Source organism: Citrus clementina, unplaced genomic scaffold (assembly GCF_000493195.1).
Source record: "Citrus clementina cultivar Clemenules unplaced genomic scaffold, Citrus_clementina_v1.0 scaffold_8, whole genome shotgun sequence".
Taxonomy (NCBI): domain Eukaryota; kingdom Viridiplantae; phylum Streptophyta; class Magnoliopsida; order Sapindales; family Rutaceae; genus Citrus; species Citrus x clementina.
The window spans coordinates 2,938,892-2,957,945 of record NW_006262022.1 but is presented as its reverse complement, the minus strand read 5'-3'; the positions used below and the strand labels follow the sequence as shown (position 1 = coordinate 2,957,945).

Below are 19,054 nucleotides of genomic sequence, written 5' to 3'. Positions count from 1 at the left end.
AGAAGGCATTTTATACCCTCACGAGGATGCGCTGGTGATTAAAGCATTGGTGGCCAGTTTAGAATTGCGGCGAATACTGGTAGATACAGGCAGCTCAGTAGACATTCTGTTTAAGTCGGCCTTAGATGATATGGGGATTTCAGATTTAAAGCTGGAGCGAACGAATACATCCTTGAAGGGATTTGGAGGGGGACGGTTAACTCCCATGGGGGTCATTGAACTCCCGATTGCTGTAGGGACAAAGCCACTTGAAAGAACGATGATGCTTGACTTTGTAGTGGTAGAGGAAAGAAGTCCTTACCAGATGATATTGGGGAGACCGTTCATGAGGATAAGCCAATGTGTAATGTCAACGCATAATCTGGCGCTAAAGTACAGAACAAATGGAGTTGTGGGTGTAGTAAAGGGCGACCAGAGAATGGCCAAGAGCTGCTATGCTACAGCGGCCAAGGAAACGCTGCAAGTTACCTCTCTAGATAACCGAGGGGATTCAAAAAATGGTCGTCAGGAACCGGTGGAGAAGCTGGAGGAAGTTGTTGTAAGCAGGAGTGACCCTAGCAGAGTTGTTAAGGTCGGATCAGAATTGGGTAGAGAAATAAAGACAGAGCTGGTGAAGTGTCTACAGTCCCATGCAGACATATTTGCTTGGTCTCATGAGGATATGCCAGGTATTGACCACGGGATAGCTTGTCACAAGCTGGCGGTCAAGAGAGGGGCAAAGCCGGTAAGGCAGAAAAGGAGGTGCTTCAACCATGAAAGGTACGAAGCCAAAAATGCCAAGGTGGAAAAGCTGCTGAAAGCAGGATTTATAAGGGAAGCTAAGTACCCGGAGTGGATTTCCAATGTGGTATTGGTAAAGAAGGCCAATGGGAAGTGGAGAATGTGTGTAGACTTCACGGACCTCAATAAGGCATGCCCGAAGGACAGCTTTCCCCTACCAAAAATAGATCAGCTGGTGGACTCAACCGCGGGTCATAGTTTGCTCAGTTTCATGGATGCCTTCTCCGGATACAACCAGATACCCATGAACGAGCAGGATGAGGAAAGCACCACATTTATAACTAACATGGGTTTGTTTTGTTACAGGGTGATGCCCTTTGGCCTGAAAAATGCAGGAGCTACCTATCAAAGGTTAGTGAACAAGATCTTCAAACCATTGATCGGTCGCACTATGGAAGTATATGTGGACGATATGATCACCAAGTCAAGAGAACCGAAAGACCATGTGAAGCACTTGGAAGAGACTTTCGAATTGCTGAGGAGGTACAAAATGAAGCTGAACCCGGAGAAATGTGCATTTGGGGTCAGCTCGGGCAAATTTTTGGGATACCTGGTGAGCCATCGAGGTATTGAAGCCAACCCAGAAAAGATACGGGCGGTGATAGAAATGAGGTCCCCACGAACAGTTAAGGAGGTGCAGAGTCTTACGGGGAAGTTGGCAGCATTGAACCGATTCATTTCGCGAGCCACTGATAAATGTCACCCTTTCTTCCAAGTCATAAAGAAAGAGAAGAAGATGGAATTGACACCGGAATGCGAGGGGGCATTTGGACAGCTGAAGGAATATCTAGCCCACGCCCCGTTACTATCAACTCCGAGAGAGGGTGACCAACTGCTCTTATACTTGGCAATCTCTAAGCAGGCTACCAGCTCGGTCTTAGTCAGGGAAGTAGAAGGGAAGCAACACCCGGTATACTACACAAGCAAGGCCCTGGTGGACGCAGAAACCAGATATCCACTAATAGAGAAGTGGGCGCTAGCTTTGATAACGGCAGCACGCAAACTCCGACCATACTTCCAAGCTCACCAGATCGTGGTGATGACTGACCAGCCACTTCGGCAAGTACTTCAAAAACCAGATGCGTCTGGTCGGTTAGTAAAATGGTCCGTGGAGCTGAGCGAATTTGACCTGTCCTACAAGCCCCGAGGAGCAATCAAGGCCCAAGCCCTGGTAGATTTTATGGTAGACCGTGTTGAACCGGGGGAAGAGGTCCAAGAGGAACAACCGGTAGAGCACGAGGATTCGAAGGAGATATGGCTGGTAATGGTTGACGGATCATGTAGTGAGCAAGGATCCGGAGCAGGAGTTGTAATACGGAGCCCAGAGGGAACCGAGGTAACATACGCGGTGAAGTTCGAATTTCAGCTCACGAACAACCAAGCTGAGTATGAAGCCTTTATCACCAGGCTCGGACTTGCACACGCTCTCAGAGCAGAGAGAGTAGAAATTCGAGCAGATTCTCAATTGGTGTGTAATCAGCTCAATGATCAGTTTCAAGCTAGGGGAGAGAAGATGGGTCTTTATTTGAAGAAGGCGAAGCAGATGGTTGGGCTTTTCCAAGCAGTGGAGGTAAAGCAGATATCCCAGAATGAGAATTTCTGAGCCGATATGCTGGCTAGGATGGCAGCCATCGCAGATCCAAAATTACCGAAGTCAGTTCCACTAGAGGTAAGGACCTCACCAAGTATTGAGGAAGAAGCAGAGGTGATGAGTGTAAATATTGGAGAATCCTGGATGGACCCGATTTGCGCATATGTCCGCGATGGAGTTTTACCGGAAGACAAAAAGCAAGCAAGAAAGTTAAAATGCCGAGCAGCGAGGTACACGCTACTAGATGGAGTGCTATACCGCCGAGGGTTCACCTTACCCCTTTTGAGATGTTTGGATGATGAGGAGGCGGATTATGTGCTGAGAGAGATTCATGAGGGAATATGCGGCAATCACTCGGGAGCAAGAACTTTAGCCTTCAAGGCACTCCGGCAAGGATACTTCTGGCCAACCATGCACCAGGATGCCAAAAGGATGGCCAAGAATTGTAAAACATGCCAAAGCTTCTCCGAGGTTCCTGCACAACCACCGGAGAAACTGACGGCCATGACATCCCCATGGCCTTTCGCTCAATGGGGAATCGACTTGATTGGTCAATTACCAAAGGGACGAGGAGCGGCGACACATGCAATCGTGGCAATAGACTACTTCACCAAGTGGGTGGAAGTAGGAGTCCTCAGCCAGATCACAGAGAGGAAGACAACAGATTTTATTTGGAAAAACATCATCTGCAGATATGGGATCCCCTACGCCATCATCATAGACAATGGGAGGCAATTTGACAACGGCAACTTCAGGGAATTTTGCCAAAACCTGGGGGTGGACCTGAAGTTCTGCACCCCCGCACACCCCCAGGCAAACGGGCAAGTGGAAGCAGCCAACAAGGTGATAAAGAAGCTCCTAAAGACTAGATTGGGGGAGAAGAAGGGAGCTTGGGTTGACGAGCTACCAGGGGTACTGTGGGCCTACAGGACAACTCACAAAACCGCCACAGGAGAAACACCGTTCGCTTTAGCTTTTGGTCATGAGGCGGTAATCCCAGCAGAGATTGGAGTGGGGACACATAGAACGGAACATTTCGTTGAGGAGCAAAATGACGAGCAGATCTGCTTAAGCCTAGACCTGCTGGAGGAGAAAAGGGAAGGGGCCTCGCAGAAAGTGGCCCAATGTCAGCAAAGGGTCATGCGTTATTACAACAAGAATGTACGCGTGAGGCAGTTCCGAGCAGGAGATTGGGTACTTAGGAAGGTGAACCAGAACACCAGGAATCCTAACCATGGCGCTCTTGGCCCAAAGTGGGAAGGCCCATACCGAGTGATACGAGCCACTAGACCAGGAGCATATAAATTAGCGTGCCAAGACGGACGAGACGTGAAGAGATCATGGAACGCCGAACACCTGAAGAAGTACTTCCAGTAAGCAAAATGCTCTATTAAATCCTCACTCTGGCAAGTTATTTCTGTTACAATGCCTGATGGCCTGTCGCACATGCATATATTCTATGTTTTTGTAATACATTCAAATTTCAATAAAGATGAATTCAGCATGAAATCCCCCTGCTAGCAAGATCAATAAAAATTTCACTAAGACAAGTGCCGCTTCTGCTCGGTCAACGAAGACCAACAGCTAAAGCTTCAAAATTTCTACTAAGGCAACAAAGTGCCAGCTTCTGCTCGGTCAACGAAGACCAGCAGCTAAAGCTTCAAAATTTCTACTAAGGCAACAAAGTGCCCGCTTCTGCTCGGTCAACGAAGACCAGCAGCTAAAGCTTCAAAATTTCTACTAAGGCAACAAAGTGCCCGCTTCTGCTCGGTCAACGAAAGACCAGCAGCTAAAGCTACGAAAACTCTACTAAGGCAAGTGCCTACTTCTGCTCGGTCAACGAATGACCAGCAGCTAAAGTTACGAAGATTCTACCAAGGCAAGTAAGTGCCTACTTCTGCTCGGTCAACGAATGACCAGCAGCTAAAGTTACGAAGATTCTACCAAGGCAAGTAAGTGCCTACTTCTGCTCGGTCAACGAATGACCAGCAGCTAAAGTTACGAAGATTCTACCAAGGCAAGTAAGTGCCTACTTCTGCCGGTCAACGCAAGACCAGCAGCTAACTCTACAAGAAATCTACTAAAGCAAATGCCTACTTCAGCTCGGTCAACGAAGGACCAGCAGTTAATCCTACGAAAATTTTACTAAGATACTATCTATGAGCAAAAACCGGACAAGAAAGCAAATAAAGAGCATTTAAAAATCTTTGTATAAATGTTCAATTGTTTACAAAACAAATGCAAATCTAGAGTCTATACAAAAATAGGCTCAAAGCTTAGCAGAGTCAACGGTTCCAGCGGCTGAAGGATCAGCGAGCCCGGGAAGTGAGGGATCAGCAACATCAGGAGGTGGGAGATCAGCAATACCGGGAGGAGGAGGCATGGACCCTTGACCCACTTTGAAAGTGCGTCCCCCAGCATCCCCCTCTTCCACCCCATCCGAAGGAACCTCCACCCGATCCTGCTCACCCTGCTCCTTATCTCTCTGGCCGGCCCCAGCCATATATCTCTCCACCCCAGTCTCCAGCTTGCTCATATCGAGCTCGGGGTATTCTTCCGCGAGCACAGACATGATGCACTTATAGCTGAAAGCAACCCCGGAGTCATACTCAGCATCCAGCCGATCGTCCACATCAGCGGATTTGCCTTTCTCTTCAGCCAGCTGGTCACTCAGGGATTTGATCTCTCCCTCAAGGGCGGTCCTCAGAGTATCTCTCTCACTTTGAGTAGCCTGAAGATTGGACTTCAGATCACTCAACTCGCCCTCAAGCTTGTAGGAAGTGGACTCAGCAACCGCAACTTTCTCCTCCAGCTCCGTAATCTGCTTGTTCAGCTCGGCTAGTTTCTCCTTGGAGCGGTCAGCAGATTCAGCTTTCCTTTTCAACTCCTGATTGTCAGCTTGAAGCTTCTTCTCATGACGCGCGGACCCGGTCTTGTAGCACGAGACCATTGTGGCCAGCCTGAAGGAGACTCTCTGAACAGAAGCAGCCAACTCGGAGAGGCTCATGCTCTCGATGTCCTTCACCATCTTAGGCCCAACCGATTTTTTATAATCCTTCTGATATGGACTCAGGTAATCACCTTGATCCCGAGATGGGAGAGGAGAAGATCGGTCCCCAGATTGCAAGCTGATCTCAAGACTCTTGTCAGAGGTTTTCTCCCCACCACTCTTACGAGGTGGAGGAGGAGGCAGAGCAGGAACAGGCGCCTTGGAAGGACCGACGGTAGGTTTCTTCGGAGGAGGAGGAGGGTTGCTGGAGCTGCTCGGGGCCCGACTACGCTTCCTGCTCATCGCGCTGAGGATCTTATTATCCATGCCAGCGGCTATATCCACTAGCCCCGAACCGACCAAGTTTGTTGGAGACAGGAGGTCTTGGCAAGTAGAAGCGTTCACCAGAGCAGTCTCCACCTGAAGCAAGGGTCGATCTTCAAGCCCCCCGATCAAACCCCATGACTCTGAAATAACAAACAAGGTTAAAGAACCCAATAAGTGGCAGTTCGAAAAAGAATACAGGCAAAAAAATGAACGACCTGGGGTGACAAACTGCGTTGGTAGGTAAAGATCACCACCCAACGAACGAAGTGCTGAACACCATTTTTCCCCAGCAAAGAAGAATTTGTTCTTCCAATTTTTGCATGAGGAGGGGAAACCGGTGATTGGCTTTCTCTTTGCAGAACTGGACATGAAGTAGTACCAGCCCGCCTCCCTTGGGCTGCTCCGCAGCTGATACAAATGCTTCACTTCAACAAGGGAAGGCTCCTCCAACCCGCACCTCTCCCACAACACAAACATAGCCGATAGAACCCTCCACCCGTTCGGGTGTAGCTGACCTGGGGCCAGGTGCATACCTCCCAGTATCTTGGCAAAATAACGCTGAAGGGGCAGCCGAACTCCTAGTTTAAAACTCTCTAGGTGCATCGTCACATACCCCCGCGGAGGCCGACTAGGAACGTCACCCTTCCCAGGGACTACAAGAAGAACATCGTTGGGGATGTTGTAGAGATTCCTAAGTTTAAATAGATCGGTGGGGGTGGTGGCACAAGCCATGAAATCAATAGGGTAGGAATCAGCCTCCACCCTATGGCCTAGGTTCCTTTTCTGAGCAGGTCTGCTCGGTCCGGAACTGCTCCCCTCACCATCACTAACTCCTTCAGGGACTCCAACCCCACCAGAACTGTTATTCTCACCAGAGCCCGACGCAGGCCCACCTCTATTCCCTACAAGCTCTAGTTCGGGGGAAGGAGAGATAACCAAAGGGCGTGGGTATTCAAGGGTATCCCTACCATGGGAAGGACCTACACTGCTGGAGGGGCCTAAGTAATCAGTGGGTATTGGCACATTGAGGCCCGAGTCCCCTGACTCTTCATCACCCTCATCAACAATTAACTTCCTCTTCCGATTTGACATACCGAAATCCCCAAAAGAAAGCAGAGAAAACTCGAGTATATGGACACAAAGAAGGCAACACAGAACCCAATCAACAACAACCAGAGGAAAAGGTTAAAGACTATACCTGGAATAGACTGACACTGATAGCGCTGCCGTGACAGAGAAAACACCCGGCGAATGGATACTCCGGACGCTGGAAGTGTGAGCAAAGTTGAGAGAAAATTTGGTTGACGGCGAAGAAACGAATAGCAAGATAAGGATGACTCCAGTCTAGGGATTTGAAACGAAAAGGGGGAAATGGAAGCATTTAAGTGATGGGATATGCCAGCTCACCCCCCCATATATCGAGGACGGATAGCCCGTCGTTTCAAATTTCAAATACGAAGAGTCTGGAGATGCCACGTCACCAACCGTTACAAGAGGCCAGGTTAGAAGTGAGGCCAGGCACGCTCAGGTCGGAGTCTCCTCAGTAGAGAAATGGTACATCAGGTCAGGCCCGTCTCAATAAAAAGAGGATCAGATGAGAAGCTCCCCGGGCTGGTGAGATTTGACCATCAGTTTCTACTCTTAACTCATTTCACTCGCCAGACCAGAAACTGGGGGACTGGTGTTGAGTACATAAAGGCACCAGGTCGGCCATGCTACTGGTTCCGCCCCGGCACGGATCGTTTCAGCTATATGGTACGAGCAGAACACGGGGTTAAACAGGAGCCGACCCGAGATGAATGTGACCAGGAAAACATACCGACCAGAAGTATACGCCGAGCCGATACTCATCCCCAGGAAAGCGGGAACACGATCTCACAAAATCGCGGTAGTTGCGCTTCTCCCAGAACGGTTGAAGGACACGCGAGATCCACGTTTGCCCACAATCTAACAGTTAGAGTCCCATGAGGGGCTACCACCACCCGAAAAAGGAGGGATAAGGGGCAAATGAAAAACGTGGGACAAAGGGCGGCTATAAAAGAGAAAGACATCGAAGAAGACATGATAGAAAAACTGAGAGAGGGGAAACGCTGCCAAATTGCAACCAGGCCATTTCCTTACAAATTTCTTAAATCCATATTACCCTGTTTTCCCGTAAACACCTTGTGCTAACTTAGGCATCGGAGGGTTTACGCCGGCAAAACTACCGGCGTCTCTGATCCGTTTTTGCTGAACGCAGGTCTAGTGAGAGAGGGAAGGGCGATTCCAACCCCAGTGGTTCGAGTGACAGTTGATAACACAAACGTTGGTGACAGAATCTGGTCGGTCCAAGGGCGAGCAGATTTTAGCATCAACAAACAATACACATTATAGACCAAAAAAGACAAAGCCCCAACAAAGAAACCCAAAACTTTGTCTAAACTGCAGCGCATAAGAAAATTAATTAATTAATTTATACATGGAAATTTGATTCATTTTTTGCATGCTTTAAAATATGCAAGACTGCTTTGCCGGCAACATCACTCTCATAATCAGCTCCATGGTGCAATTAGACATATTTTTCTTAAAATTAACCTTATTAACAGAAAGAGAAAATAAACAGAACATCCTTACCAATTACTGTCAACATTAAGTGGAGAGCTGCGAGCCTGCTACGCCGGCGATTGACCTCTGGGTGCTGCAACGCCAACGGCCGATATATGCAAATGTGCACATCTACCATTGTCGTTAGTCCAAACCGTAACTATCTTGGTAATGCTCGATTTCTCGGCTTCCATGGAAAATGATAGCCAGAAAATCATAAGAGAAATCAGAAGCGGAATGACAAGATCAAATAACCAGAAATTAGCTGATAAATCTCTTTTCTACAGTTCCATTTTATTTTATTGGTGTGACATTGAACAATGGAGCTTCTGCTTCTGTACCAAGATAAGTATTTTTTTTTCCCCAGTATTCCATTGTTGCTAATAGATGGTAAACTAACGCTGCTGAATTTGTGAATGAACTGATTATATCCTACATTTATATATTTATTTATTCTTTGATTTTCTATTGTGCTGATTTTCCATTTCTATTTCAAGGTCTAATGAAAAAAACAACACAAGTTTAATTTCATGGACGTGATTTGTGCAAATAAGTAAAGGATCCTGAACTTTACTATTCCATAAGACTCATTCCTTGAAGCTACACGCTTTCAACATTTAGCTACTAGATTTGTTATCCAATCCAAATAAAATGAATTTATCATTGCCCATTAGAAACAGAAAATGCAGAGACAATGGGGCTTCTCACCAGATGCTTCCCGTTGACTTCATACCATGTCAAATACCCAAAATTGCCAAGATAGTTACGTTTTGGACTAACATCATTCCCCAGATTAATGTTCACTGTCAAATTGAACTCGGCTTTACTATGCTTTTCATCAAAGGATAATGTTACTGGTTGCACAGCCACCGTCATACCCGCTGGAGCCTTCACTACAGCAGTATATACAGACCTCGTAACAGCTACATTTGTCAATACCCTCTTGAATGTGAAGCTTGCAGTGTTGGTGTTGTTCAAGATGATTATAAAGGATGGATAGTTTAGGTCCAGATTGTCATTTTGACATGTAAAATTTGATGTCCCTGTGAGAACTCTAATCTGTTGACTTGTGTAGTTCAACGCACACAAGTAATTGGTATAGTCCTGGACCTCAATATCATACACAAGTCCTGGATCCATGGCCTTGTTGGGATTTATATGCCCTGCACCGAAATCAAGAGGAGTTCCAGCAGCTCCGGTTGATATGTCAGTGATCATATCATAAGCATTATCAAGAACATCAGCTGTTGTCATCATTGCTGAACGGATGGCAGCTGAACTCCACTCACGGTGGGTGGCTTTAAGCAGCGCGGCTATACCAGCTGCATGAGGGCAAGACATTGATGTGCCGGATTCGAGAGCATATTCAGTGAGTAGCTTACCAATATCACGAATTGTAGCTATAGGCCTGTTGGGAACCCATGCCCCCAAGATATCAACTCCTGGAGCCAATATATCAGGCTTTAGAATCCATGGAGATCGAAGAGAAGGCCCTCGTGATGAAAATTTGGCTACTTGTGGAGATGGCTTGGTGCCCAATATTGTGATCTGGAACTTGATACTAACAGTTGCATTATCCGCATTGATTATGTACTTCTTCACTAACTCTCCGTTATTCAGGTTTACGGTAACAAAAGGCATGTCAAAGTCGTCGGGAAACATATTTTGCCTTGAGTCTGCACTAATGATAGCTCCGGCGGCTCTAGTTCTGCGCACTTCCTTCAATTGCTGACTTACGGTTATGTTACCTTTATAGTCAAATGCACAAAAGATATACTTGCCTGCAACTGCTCTAGGGTCTGTTGAGTTACCTTCACAAATTTCTTTGGATCTATTTCCATATCCGAAGTATATAGGTTCCCTGGAGACAAACAGATTCTCCGGGTACACAGATTTTCCAAGAACTGATAGCTCTTCGTTGCCAAGGGTGACGCGGGCTGCAAACTCTCTATCAACAGTTCCTGCACCAACTGTTGTAATCCAAGGCGCTCCATTTTCTATGGAGTATGGACGTGGTCCTGAATTTCCTGCTGAACAGGCAACAAAAATTCCTTTCTTCAATGCTGCAAAAGCTCCAATGGCTATTGGGTTCTCATCAAATGTTGTCTCTGGGAAACCCAGGGACAATGACATGACATCTACACCGTCAGCTATGGCTTGATCCATGCCAGCCAAAACATCAACAGCTGCTGCCTTAAGAGTATCATTGTAGAACGCTATTTTGTACATTGCAATCCTCGCCATTGGTGCAACTCCAATTGCAGTTCCTTCAGCGTAGCCGAAGTAATTAGCATTTTGAACACGACTGCCGGCTATTGTTGATGATGTATGAGTTCCATGACCCAAGAAATCTCTCGGAGAATCATAATCAAATGTTGTTGATATTTTCAAGCCATACTGCTTCAGCCCTTTGTTGAATGAACGTGCACCTATCAGTTTTCTGTTGCAATGTGAAGCGTTAAACTCAACACCCACTTCACAGGCGCCGCGCCATCGCTCAGGCACTGGGGGCATGCCGTCATCTTTAAAGCTCGGACTCTCTGGCCAAACTCCAGAATCGATAACACCCACAATAACGTCACTACCAAAACCTGCAGCTGGCCATAACCCTGCATGTTTCTTTAGGCCAACAAATTTTGGGGTGTGGGTGGTGTGGAGGTGGCCAAATGTTTCCAGGTACGTGCCATGGTGACCTGGCATTTTCTGGAGGTTTTTGAGGTGCGTCTGTGATAACACGGCACTGAATCCATCCACGACATGGTTGTAGGTGTAGAGATGGGTTGGGGCATCACCATCAGGTGATGAGAGGGATGAAAGAGTGGACATGTACCAGTGGTGGTGGGTGGAAAATGGAGCTGGCATTGCCGCCTTGTCCATGTGGACAATATATGTTTTACGATCTCCTGGCATGTATGCTGAGGTGGCAGACAAGACCAAGCATAAGATAGAGAGGATCATCAAAATGAAACCAGTGAATGAACCCATGATTCTTCTCACAGACTTGAATTGGTATGAGATTTGAAATACATACTAAAAGCTTCTTCTATGCTTATATAGACATGTTATGCATGTACAATTCATTGGCATTGAAAACATCAATGTCTTTCAATTTTCATTTTTTTGGTAAAACTATTGTAAGGACTGATTTGCCTGGAATGTTCAATGAAGACAAGGTGAAAATAATGTTGCTTCCCTATTTTACTATCCTGCCTCACTACTAGAATTCCAATTGGAGATCAATACGAGGAATGACTAAGTCAAAAAGCAGGCTTCTCAAATAATTCTGGGACTGAAAGCTACTGTTTAGCTTTTGTTTTGACCGGAGCAAGAGGATCGTCAGGTAAGAAAGTGAGTGATGATTTTCCAAATGCATTTATATTATTATTAGAATAAAGGACAAAGCAATAAACAGCTACTGAACAACTCCAAAATGATGACTAGAAAATTGGGTTTTGTTTCATATATGATCCATTTAACCCGAGGTCATTTGAAGAGAAACATACGGTTTGAGAATTACTAAAGAATGAGCACTAAAGAGGCTACTTGTTAATGAAACGCGAGGATTTATAATTAGCTCAATAACTCAGAGACGACTAATAAATGAAGTGGGTTTATACTGATATAGTAGACTTTAAATCCAATACCCCTCTTACATTGTCAAAGTAGAACTTATTAAGTGTAAAGACAGATGATAAAGGAGTCACACTCGAGAACAGAGTCAGGTTTATCATTTATGTGGGGTTTCAAAATGATCCTGTTTAGAAGCTGATGCATAGCAGATTCCAGAGACAAACAGCATGAGTATATGAGGTAAGACACCGTGAATAAGTGCTGATTTTACATTATAGGATAAGCAGTGTTTGCAGGCCGTTTATTGGAAGTAACAGCCTCCATTGAGCATTATCATTTTTCTAATTTACGTTGATGCTCTTCTCTCATTCAAGGACTAAAATTGCTAAAAAATTGCAGGCACAACCTGTAGCTAGTCTTTAGCAGATTCTTCATTCTGGCCTGAAAGGAGTCAATGCTTTCTTCGTATTAGCCTAAGCTTTGATATGATCAATGCAAGAGAGAAAATCATAGCATAAATTAGCAAATTTCAAATCTGAAAGAGAATGGCACACAACACCAGTAACATGTTTAGCTGCAAAAATGAACATCAACAGAAAGATCATTTATTTAATTGATCAATCTACTGTTGTTGAGCGACTTGTTTTCCCACCTTAGCATTTCATTTACAAGTTCGCAACAAATATGAAGGTAGCATTTGCTTCATTCCTCAAAAATTCCTTCCTTCAAGGCTGCAAAAGCTTCTATGGCTATTGGGTTTATGTCAAATATGGTTTCAGGGAAACCGAAGGACAATGACATGACATCTACACCATCAGCCACGGCTTGATCTATGCCAGCCAAAACATCAACAGCCCATGGCTGCTCCTACGTAACCGAAGTAATTAGCATCTTGAACACGAATGCCAGCTATTATTGATGATATATGAGTTCCATGACCCAAGAAATCTCTCGGAGAATCATAATCAAATATTGTTGATATGTTCAAGCCATAGTGCTTCATCCCTTTTCTGAATGATCGTGCTCCTATCAGTTCTCTGTTGCACTGAGAAGCATTAAACTCAACACCCACTTCACGGGCACCGCGCCATCACTCAGGCACTGGGGGCATGCCGTCATCTTTAAAGCTCCCACTTTCCAGCCAAATTCAAGAGTCAATGACCCCCACGATTACGTCACTACCAAAACCAGCAGCTGACCATAACCTTGCGTGTTTCTTCAGGCCAAGAAATTTTGGGGTTTGGGTGGTGTGGAGGTGACCAAAAGTTTCGAGGTACGTGGCCCTCATCACCTGGCATTTCCTGGAGTTGCTCGAGGTGGGTCTAGGACAAGTTGAACAACAGAGCACTGAAGCCATCCATTACAAGTCTAGAGGTGTAAAGATGGGTTGGGGTATCGCCATCAGGTGACGAGAGGGATGAAAGTGTGGACATGTACCAGTGATGAATGGTGGAGAAGGGAGCTGGCATTGCTGACTTGTCCATGTGGACAATGTATGTTTTACTATTTCCTGACATGGACAAAGAGGTGGCAAGCGATACAAAGAGAGAGATAGAGAGGATCATCAACATGGAAGGTGTGAAATTTCCCATGATTTTTGGTCACCAACTTAAGGTGGTATGGTAAAAAATCTAACAGCATCTTGCTTACCGGTAGAATCTTACATTGGGACCACCAAAATTCTGCTTCAGTACTAAACAATTGGAGATCAAAACAAGGAAAGGAACGTCTTCATAAAGAACAAGGCAAATATATGCTAAGTTACAATTTGAGGATGATTTCTATGAAGAATAAATGGCAATCCTTAATCGCTGATGCTAGTTAGCATCAAGGCAATTTTTTTTTTTATTAAGTGACTCAAAATTAGTCCCAGTGAGTATCATGATGTCTACCACTTGAACAGGTGAAAAAATATATATATTAATGCCTCAATTTCCAAAAGTTCAAGAAAGCATAACCAAAAACATGTGAGACAGCTATGCTTATATTCTTTTCTGCCCTGGAGCAATAACCTAGAAAAGCTCTATAATAGGAACATTTTTGCTCCATGACCGTAAAACTTGATTGACCTCAGAGCGAGAGCAAATTAGGAGGAGATTGAGGAGAGCCATTTTCGAGTAAAAAGCTTCGACTACAATATGACCTGGATGTACTTGACGAAGAGGCAAGATATCTACCATCACCACTATAAAAAGTCGGGTCACTCCTATGTGCTTTCCGTTGACTTGTTCTTGGCCTCCCATCAGTTTCTTCATACTCTTCATCTTCCACAGCTTGTACAAACCCACTATGCATTGGGTCTGAACTCTCATACAAAATCCTCAGGACCTGTTTAATTGAAGGCCTAGCCTGACCTTCTCTCTGGGTGCACCATCTCACAATAGTGACAATCGTTCGAAGCTGTTCCATATCAAAGGAGTCCTTGATACGAGGATCCACTAGCTCAGCTAGTCTAGATTCTGAGGCCATGCACACTTGGGCAGATTCTACCAAATTCTTGCCATCTTGAACTGCTCTTCTTGCAGTCACAATCTCCAGCAATACCACTCCGTAGCTGTATACATCGCTTTTCTCAGTGAGCTCTTGAGTAACCACGTATTCAGGATCCATATAACCTGAAAGCCCCTAAATTTCAGATGTCTTTGGCGCCGAAAAGGAAACAGACCATTAAAATTCCAGAATATTTATTCAATTTTTCTTATGGCCTAACCTGGAGTTCCCCGTATATCAGTATTTACTGGTTCAAAGCAAATAGAACCATCTTTTGAAGCATGTGCAAGGCCAAAATCTGCAAGCTGGAAGAGAAAAGGAAATATTTCAAGGATTCAAGCATCAGCTGTGAATCCACTAGTGCAGGAAGAGAGTACTTTGAACTTTTAATATCAACTTGTTTCTTCTCACTGAATTCTAGAAAGTTCAAGAAAATATAAGTCATGCATTTCAAAGTTACAATTTCATCTGAGCTCCAAGGAGAAAACCACACAAGTAGTCGTTAAATGCAACTACCGACAAAAGGAGATAATCTCAGATTACACAGATCAATGAGCATTTCTATCAGAAAATTACCTTGGCAACAAAATTCTCATCCAATAAAATGTTGCTGGACTTGATATCTCTGTGGCATAAAGGTGGATCACAATAAAAATGGAGGTACTCCTGCACATAAAAGACTTAAATGGGTAAGCGAAGCTAATTCTGCAAGAAATATTTCAATCATAAATAAAGTGGGAAATTCATGAAGTTGAACCAGTCAGCTCCATGGATGAGCATAATTCTACATATTTACCAAAGCATTAGCCACATCAATGGCAATTTGGATTCTTGTCTGCCAGCTCAGAGATGTTCTTCCAGGGGCTGCCAAAAAAATGACGTAAAAAATATTCAGAAAATGCAGCAATCAAATAAAGGAGCTTCAAGAAAGCAGAGAATGGTCATTTTGATTATTGTCTTCTGTAGACATATCAACTGAGTGATGCCCAGCAGATAATGCCTGCATTGAGTCCAAATGGTACCCAAGCCAGCCAGCGTGTTTAGCATGCATAGTTGCCTTTGGAATTTTAAAGTACAACTTACCAAGACCTCACCATATTTCAAAACCAACCCCCTCTTCAATTCCAACCAAAAAAAAAATGTAAAAACCAGAAAAGATTATCTAATTGAGGAGTGGAGACGCAGCATACAGTGAAGGTGGTCCTTTAAGCTTCCATTTGCCATATACTCGTACATGAGAAACCTGCTATGAAACAAGAGAAAGTATCTGATGGTGCTGATACATGAAGTCGATCACAAATGCAGACATGTGTGCATAAATGAAGTACCTCTCACGTTTTTCAATGCAAAAGCCCCTTAGGGCTACTAGATGACGATGATGCAATCTAGCAAGAAGCTCTATTTCTCTGCAGAAATCACCCTCCCCTTGCTCTGAAATTTTGTCCATCCGCTTCACTGCTATTAGAGAGCCATCACTGAACTGAGCTTTGTAGACAGTACCAAATCCCCCTTGTCCAATGATGGTGCTAAAATTGTCAGTTGCCTTCTTTGTCTCCTTGTAACTGAATTTTTGGAACATTGGCGAAGGACCTGCACTTCATCAATCCCACCATCCCCAGAACACCCCAGGGAAATAAATGTTCAGAATAATACCAGCGTTAGAAGGGAAGATGACTGTGGAAGGTATCACAAACAAACCTTCTTGAAATTTTCTTAGAGACCGAGGAGGAGGGAAGGGTTTCAGAGAGGTTTTATCCAGATTCTCAGGATCCTCCAGCCCTCTGCTTTTCCGACGGATAAGAATTATTAAAACCATCAACAATATAACAGCAACAGCTGTAACTGCAATGCCTATGCCAGGAATAAGTGTCAGATGATATGGATGGTGGTTTTCATTTTGAGGTACGGCCAACATGTGTTGGCTTGGGCTCACAGCAACCAATGGACTTGGTGATGCCTTGGGGGCCAGCATAGATGATGATGGTTCTGAAACTGTCATTTCCAATTTCCATAAACTTATTAACCAAATGATTAAATACAGGAATGAAAAGATCGAGAAAAAAATTTACTAATAAAAATAAAATCTACCATCGCATGACAAACACAATTTTATAAGGAAAAGAAGTGATGATAAACATTCTTCCAGCTTATATGTGTAGAATGTCCTTTAACATGTCATAACTGATAAGAGAAGTACTGATTTCACATAACTGATAGGCAGACATCTCCTAGAAGACGGTATAAGATTTTTTATGCAGGGATTCCAAGCACCAGATATCAAAACTTGACTCTGACAATAACCCAAAATTAAAAGAAGGGAAACAAAGATAATTTGAAGAACACATGCATACCACTTCATCAGATATTAAAATTCCTCACTTTCTTTCAAAATTATGCAAACCTGGAGGAATGTTAAGCCTTCGAACTTGAAAAAAACAGCTTGCGATCTCAATGGCTGACACATTATCAAGTTGGCTCGCAAGTGCAGCAAAAGTTGCATCACGGCAAGTACTCAATGTCATGTTATCTTCTGCTCCAACCACATGATGGAGGTATAACATGCCAGCATTTATACACTTCCTGCAATCAGTTTCCCTTGAAAGTGGTAGTTTGCAATTTTCTGTGACATTTGCAAATTGGGGAGACTGCAGCATCTGTGTCACAGTTGTTCGACCCCGACAGTCATAATTGACAGGAATTTTCGTCCCAAACCCACAGAAAGCTGTGGCATTTCGTGGAACGCCATACAGTTCCATAGTTTGTGATATGGAGTGGAGGCAGATGTCAGATAAATCCAAAGGAACCCCGAGGTTGCTTGTTGCATTTGCATACCGAGCAATAGAAACTGCAACAAAAGCATTGATATAGCGGCAGCACTTTCCTCTGTCATTTCTATCAGAGCACATAGAGGCCACTAGGGTGAAGTTTGATCCACTCAAATCTAGGGGGCAATCTGAAAAGAATTAAGAGCATTAATTAATAGTGAGATAACCTATTTTTGATAGTTAAGTGCCTGATATTTACGATATGAAAATGCTTTGGCCAACTCAGAGATCATTTCTCACTGTAGTCTGTGTTCAAAACCTAGTATCTATTTCTCAGACCAAGTGCGTTTTAAGGAAGAGCTTTAATTCTGAGAAAAATTCTTTAAGCAAAGATTTGCTATGGTAAGGAGAACTGGCATTTAGAAGGAATTTGGCACAGCTCGAGATCACATACTTGGACATGTTAACTAGGCAAGAGTAAATATTTAGAAATTAAACCAGTATATCATACATTAACAAGTGAAACTGGTTTAAGAAAATGTTCAAAAAAAAAAAAACTCTAGGCATGGAGAAGAAAGGGAACTAGTGGACGGCAACTGGGCAAGGAACCGAAGTTAAGGAGATGATGCGCGCCAACCCTTGGTGTCATTTGTTCTTGATTAGTAAATGCAAACAGAGTGCCTCAAGTGAGGTTTTAGTGCTTTATTTCTCATTTTTCTAAAGATATAAACAGGTACCAATTTCTATCGCAGTCCTAGATACCATGTTACCATAAATTTAATCATACTCATCGAGTGCCCTTAATTTTGAAGATTTTTTCCAAAACCAAACCATCACCGGATTAAAGAAGCCTTGTTTTGTTTGCATTTACCAAACGAAAAAAGAATCAAATCACACATTACAACTGGCAAAGTCAAAACTTATGCATATAATCTCAGCGCGAGTAGCATTACGAACTACCCACTACTGCAAATAGACATATTTCACTGGGAAGATTTGTCAGTTTAAAATTTAGAACCCAATAATCCAAAGAATAGTTGTTTCCATAAAATTGCAGAAGCCAGGGAGCGATGCTCATTCTGAATGCAAAATAAAAACAAAAACAAAACAAACAAAACCAATCAATCAAGGAACAACTCAGAACCGTCCAATTACAAATCAAACCCATTTCCAAAATTTCACCTTTACCACATAACAACACCTATAAAGGAAAAAAAAAGCACAACTTGATTGAAGAAGAAATAACAACACAAAAACATATAAAAGAAAAATGAATCCTTTTTCTATTATTCAAGCAAACAGCAAGAACCCAGATATGAACTGACCTGCCACTGCTAAATGAACCTGCATTCCAAGAAATGCAAACAAACCCATCAACAAAAAGGCCTGCGTCGTAACCTCCATGGCCAAAAAATGAAGAAAGAAAATGCCTTATAGTCACAAAGAGACAAGAAACAGAGATGGGCTTGTGAGTGCAGGAACAGAACAGACGTGTGCTTAGTGTTAGAACAGAAGGGACCTTGTTGTAACAACACAGTGCTGCCGAGGCACTGACTGAGAGAGACTAATGTGCGTGTGCGGCTGTTGACTGTAGTAACATTGAAACAAACAAGTCTCTCCTTCGTTGTTTCTTGAGAGTTTCTAAAAACTAATATCTGATATAGTGCTGTGCTGCACATTTGATGACAGAATGTAGGACCCACTTTGTCACACTTTCGATTTATTGTAAGATTCTATTTCTCTTTCATATTTCAGTGACTTGGATTATTCACTGATGTGATTGGGTCGTCTATCCGGTCTTTATTAGTCCATTTTGGTAGCATGGCATCAAAATTTCTGTGATTTAAAAAACATTTTTCGTTTCAGAAAAATATTATAATATAGTATAAACTAAATTCATAACCTTTTTTTTTTAATTTGTAAAGATAACTTTTCCCAATAATATTAGTATTACAACAA

At 43.6% G+C, this 19,054-nt stretch overlaps 2 protein-coding genes across 4 annotated transcripts; both read right to left on the bottom strand.

Annotated features, from left to right (window-relative positions):
* Window positions 1–8,930: 8,930 nt before the first annotated feature.
* On the bottom strand, window positions 8,931–12,001 carry LOC18034622 (subtilisin-like protease SBT1.7). Its single transcript, XM_024179067.1, has 2 exons — window positions 11,924–12,001; window positions 8,931–11,300 (listed from the first exon to the last, which is right to left on the bottom strand). The coding sequence occupies exons 1-2, from the start codon at window positions 11,999–12,001 to the stop codon at window positions 8,931–8,933; spliced, it is 2,448 nt and encodes an 815-aa protein (XP_024034835.1).
* A 1,640-nt stretch (window positions 12,002–13,641) lies between these two features.
* LOC18035268 (probable receptor-like protein kinase At1g49730) lies at window positions 13,642–18,723 on the bottom strand. 3 transcript variants are annotated; one of them, XM_024179460.1, is made up of 10 exons: window positions 18,421–18,486; window positions 18,060–18,174; window positions 16,732–17,283; window positions 16,029–16,322; window positions 15,659–15,920; window positions 15,521–15,573; window positions 15,127–15,194; window positions 14,907–14,996; window positions 14,551–14,635; window positions 13,642–14,455 (listed from the first exon to the last, which is right to left on the bottom strand). In XM_024179460.1, the coding sequence occupies exons 2-10, from the start codon at window positions 18,073–18,075 to the stop codon at window positions 13,911–13,913; spliced, it is 1,965 nt and encodes a 654-aa protein (XP_024035228.1). In that variant the 5' UTR covers window positions 18,076–18,174; window positions 18,421–18,486; the 3' UTR covers window positions 13,642–13,910. The 3 variants fall into 3 exon arrangements, with proteins under 3 accessions (XP_024035228.1, XP_006422994.1, XP_024035229.1); XM_006422931.2 differs by lacking the exon at window positions 18,060–18,174 and having other exon boundaries at window positions 18,421–18,723; XM_024179461.1 differs by lacking the exons at window positions 13,642–14,455; window positions 18,060–18,174 and having other exon boundaries at window positions 14,554–14,747; window positions 18,421–18,723.
* Window positions 18,724–19,054: the final 331 nt, after the last annotated feature.

What these genes read in the sequence shown, in the direction of transcription:
- LOC18034622 (XM_024179067.1), bottom strand. Translation starts at nt 12,001, where the DNA reads ATGATAAACCTGACTCTGTTCTCGAGTGTGACTCCTTTATCATCTGTC. An exon ending in ATAAGTTCTACTTTGACAAT is followed by an intron (nt 11,301 to 11,923) that starts GTAAGAGGGGTA and finishes AGAAGCTTTTAG; the next exon opens with TATGTATTTCAAATCTCATA.
- LOC18035268 (XM_006422931.2), bottom strand. Translation starts at nt 18,499, where the DNA reads ATGGAGGTTACGACGCAGGCCTTTTTGTTGATGGGTTTGTTTGCATTT. An exon ending in ATGAGAATTTTGTTGCCAAG is followed by an intron (nt 14,636 to 14,906) that starts GTAATTTTCTGA and finishes TTTCTCTTCCAG; the next exon opens with CTTGCAGATTTTGGCCTTGC. An exon ending in TGATATACGGGGAACTCCAG is followed by an intron (nt 14,456 to 14,550) that starts GTTAGGCCATAA and finishes AGGGGCTTTCAG; the next exon opens with GTTATATGGATCCTGAATAC.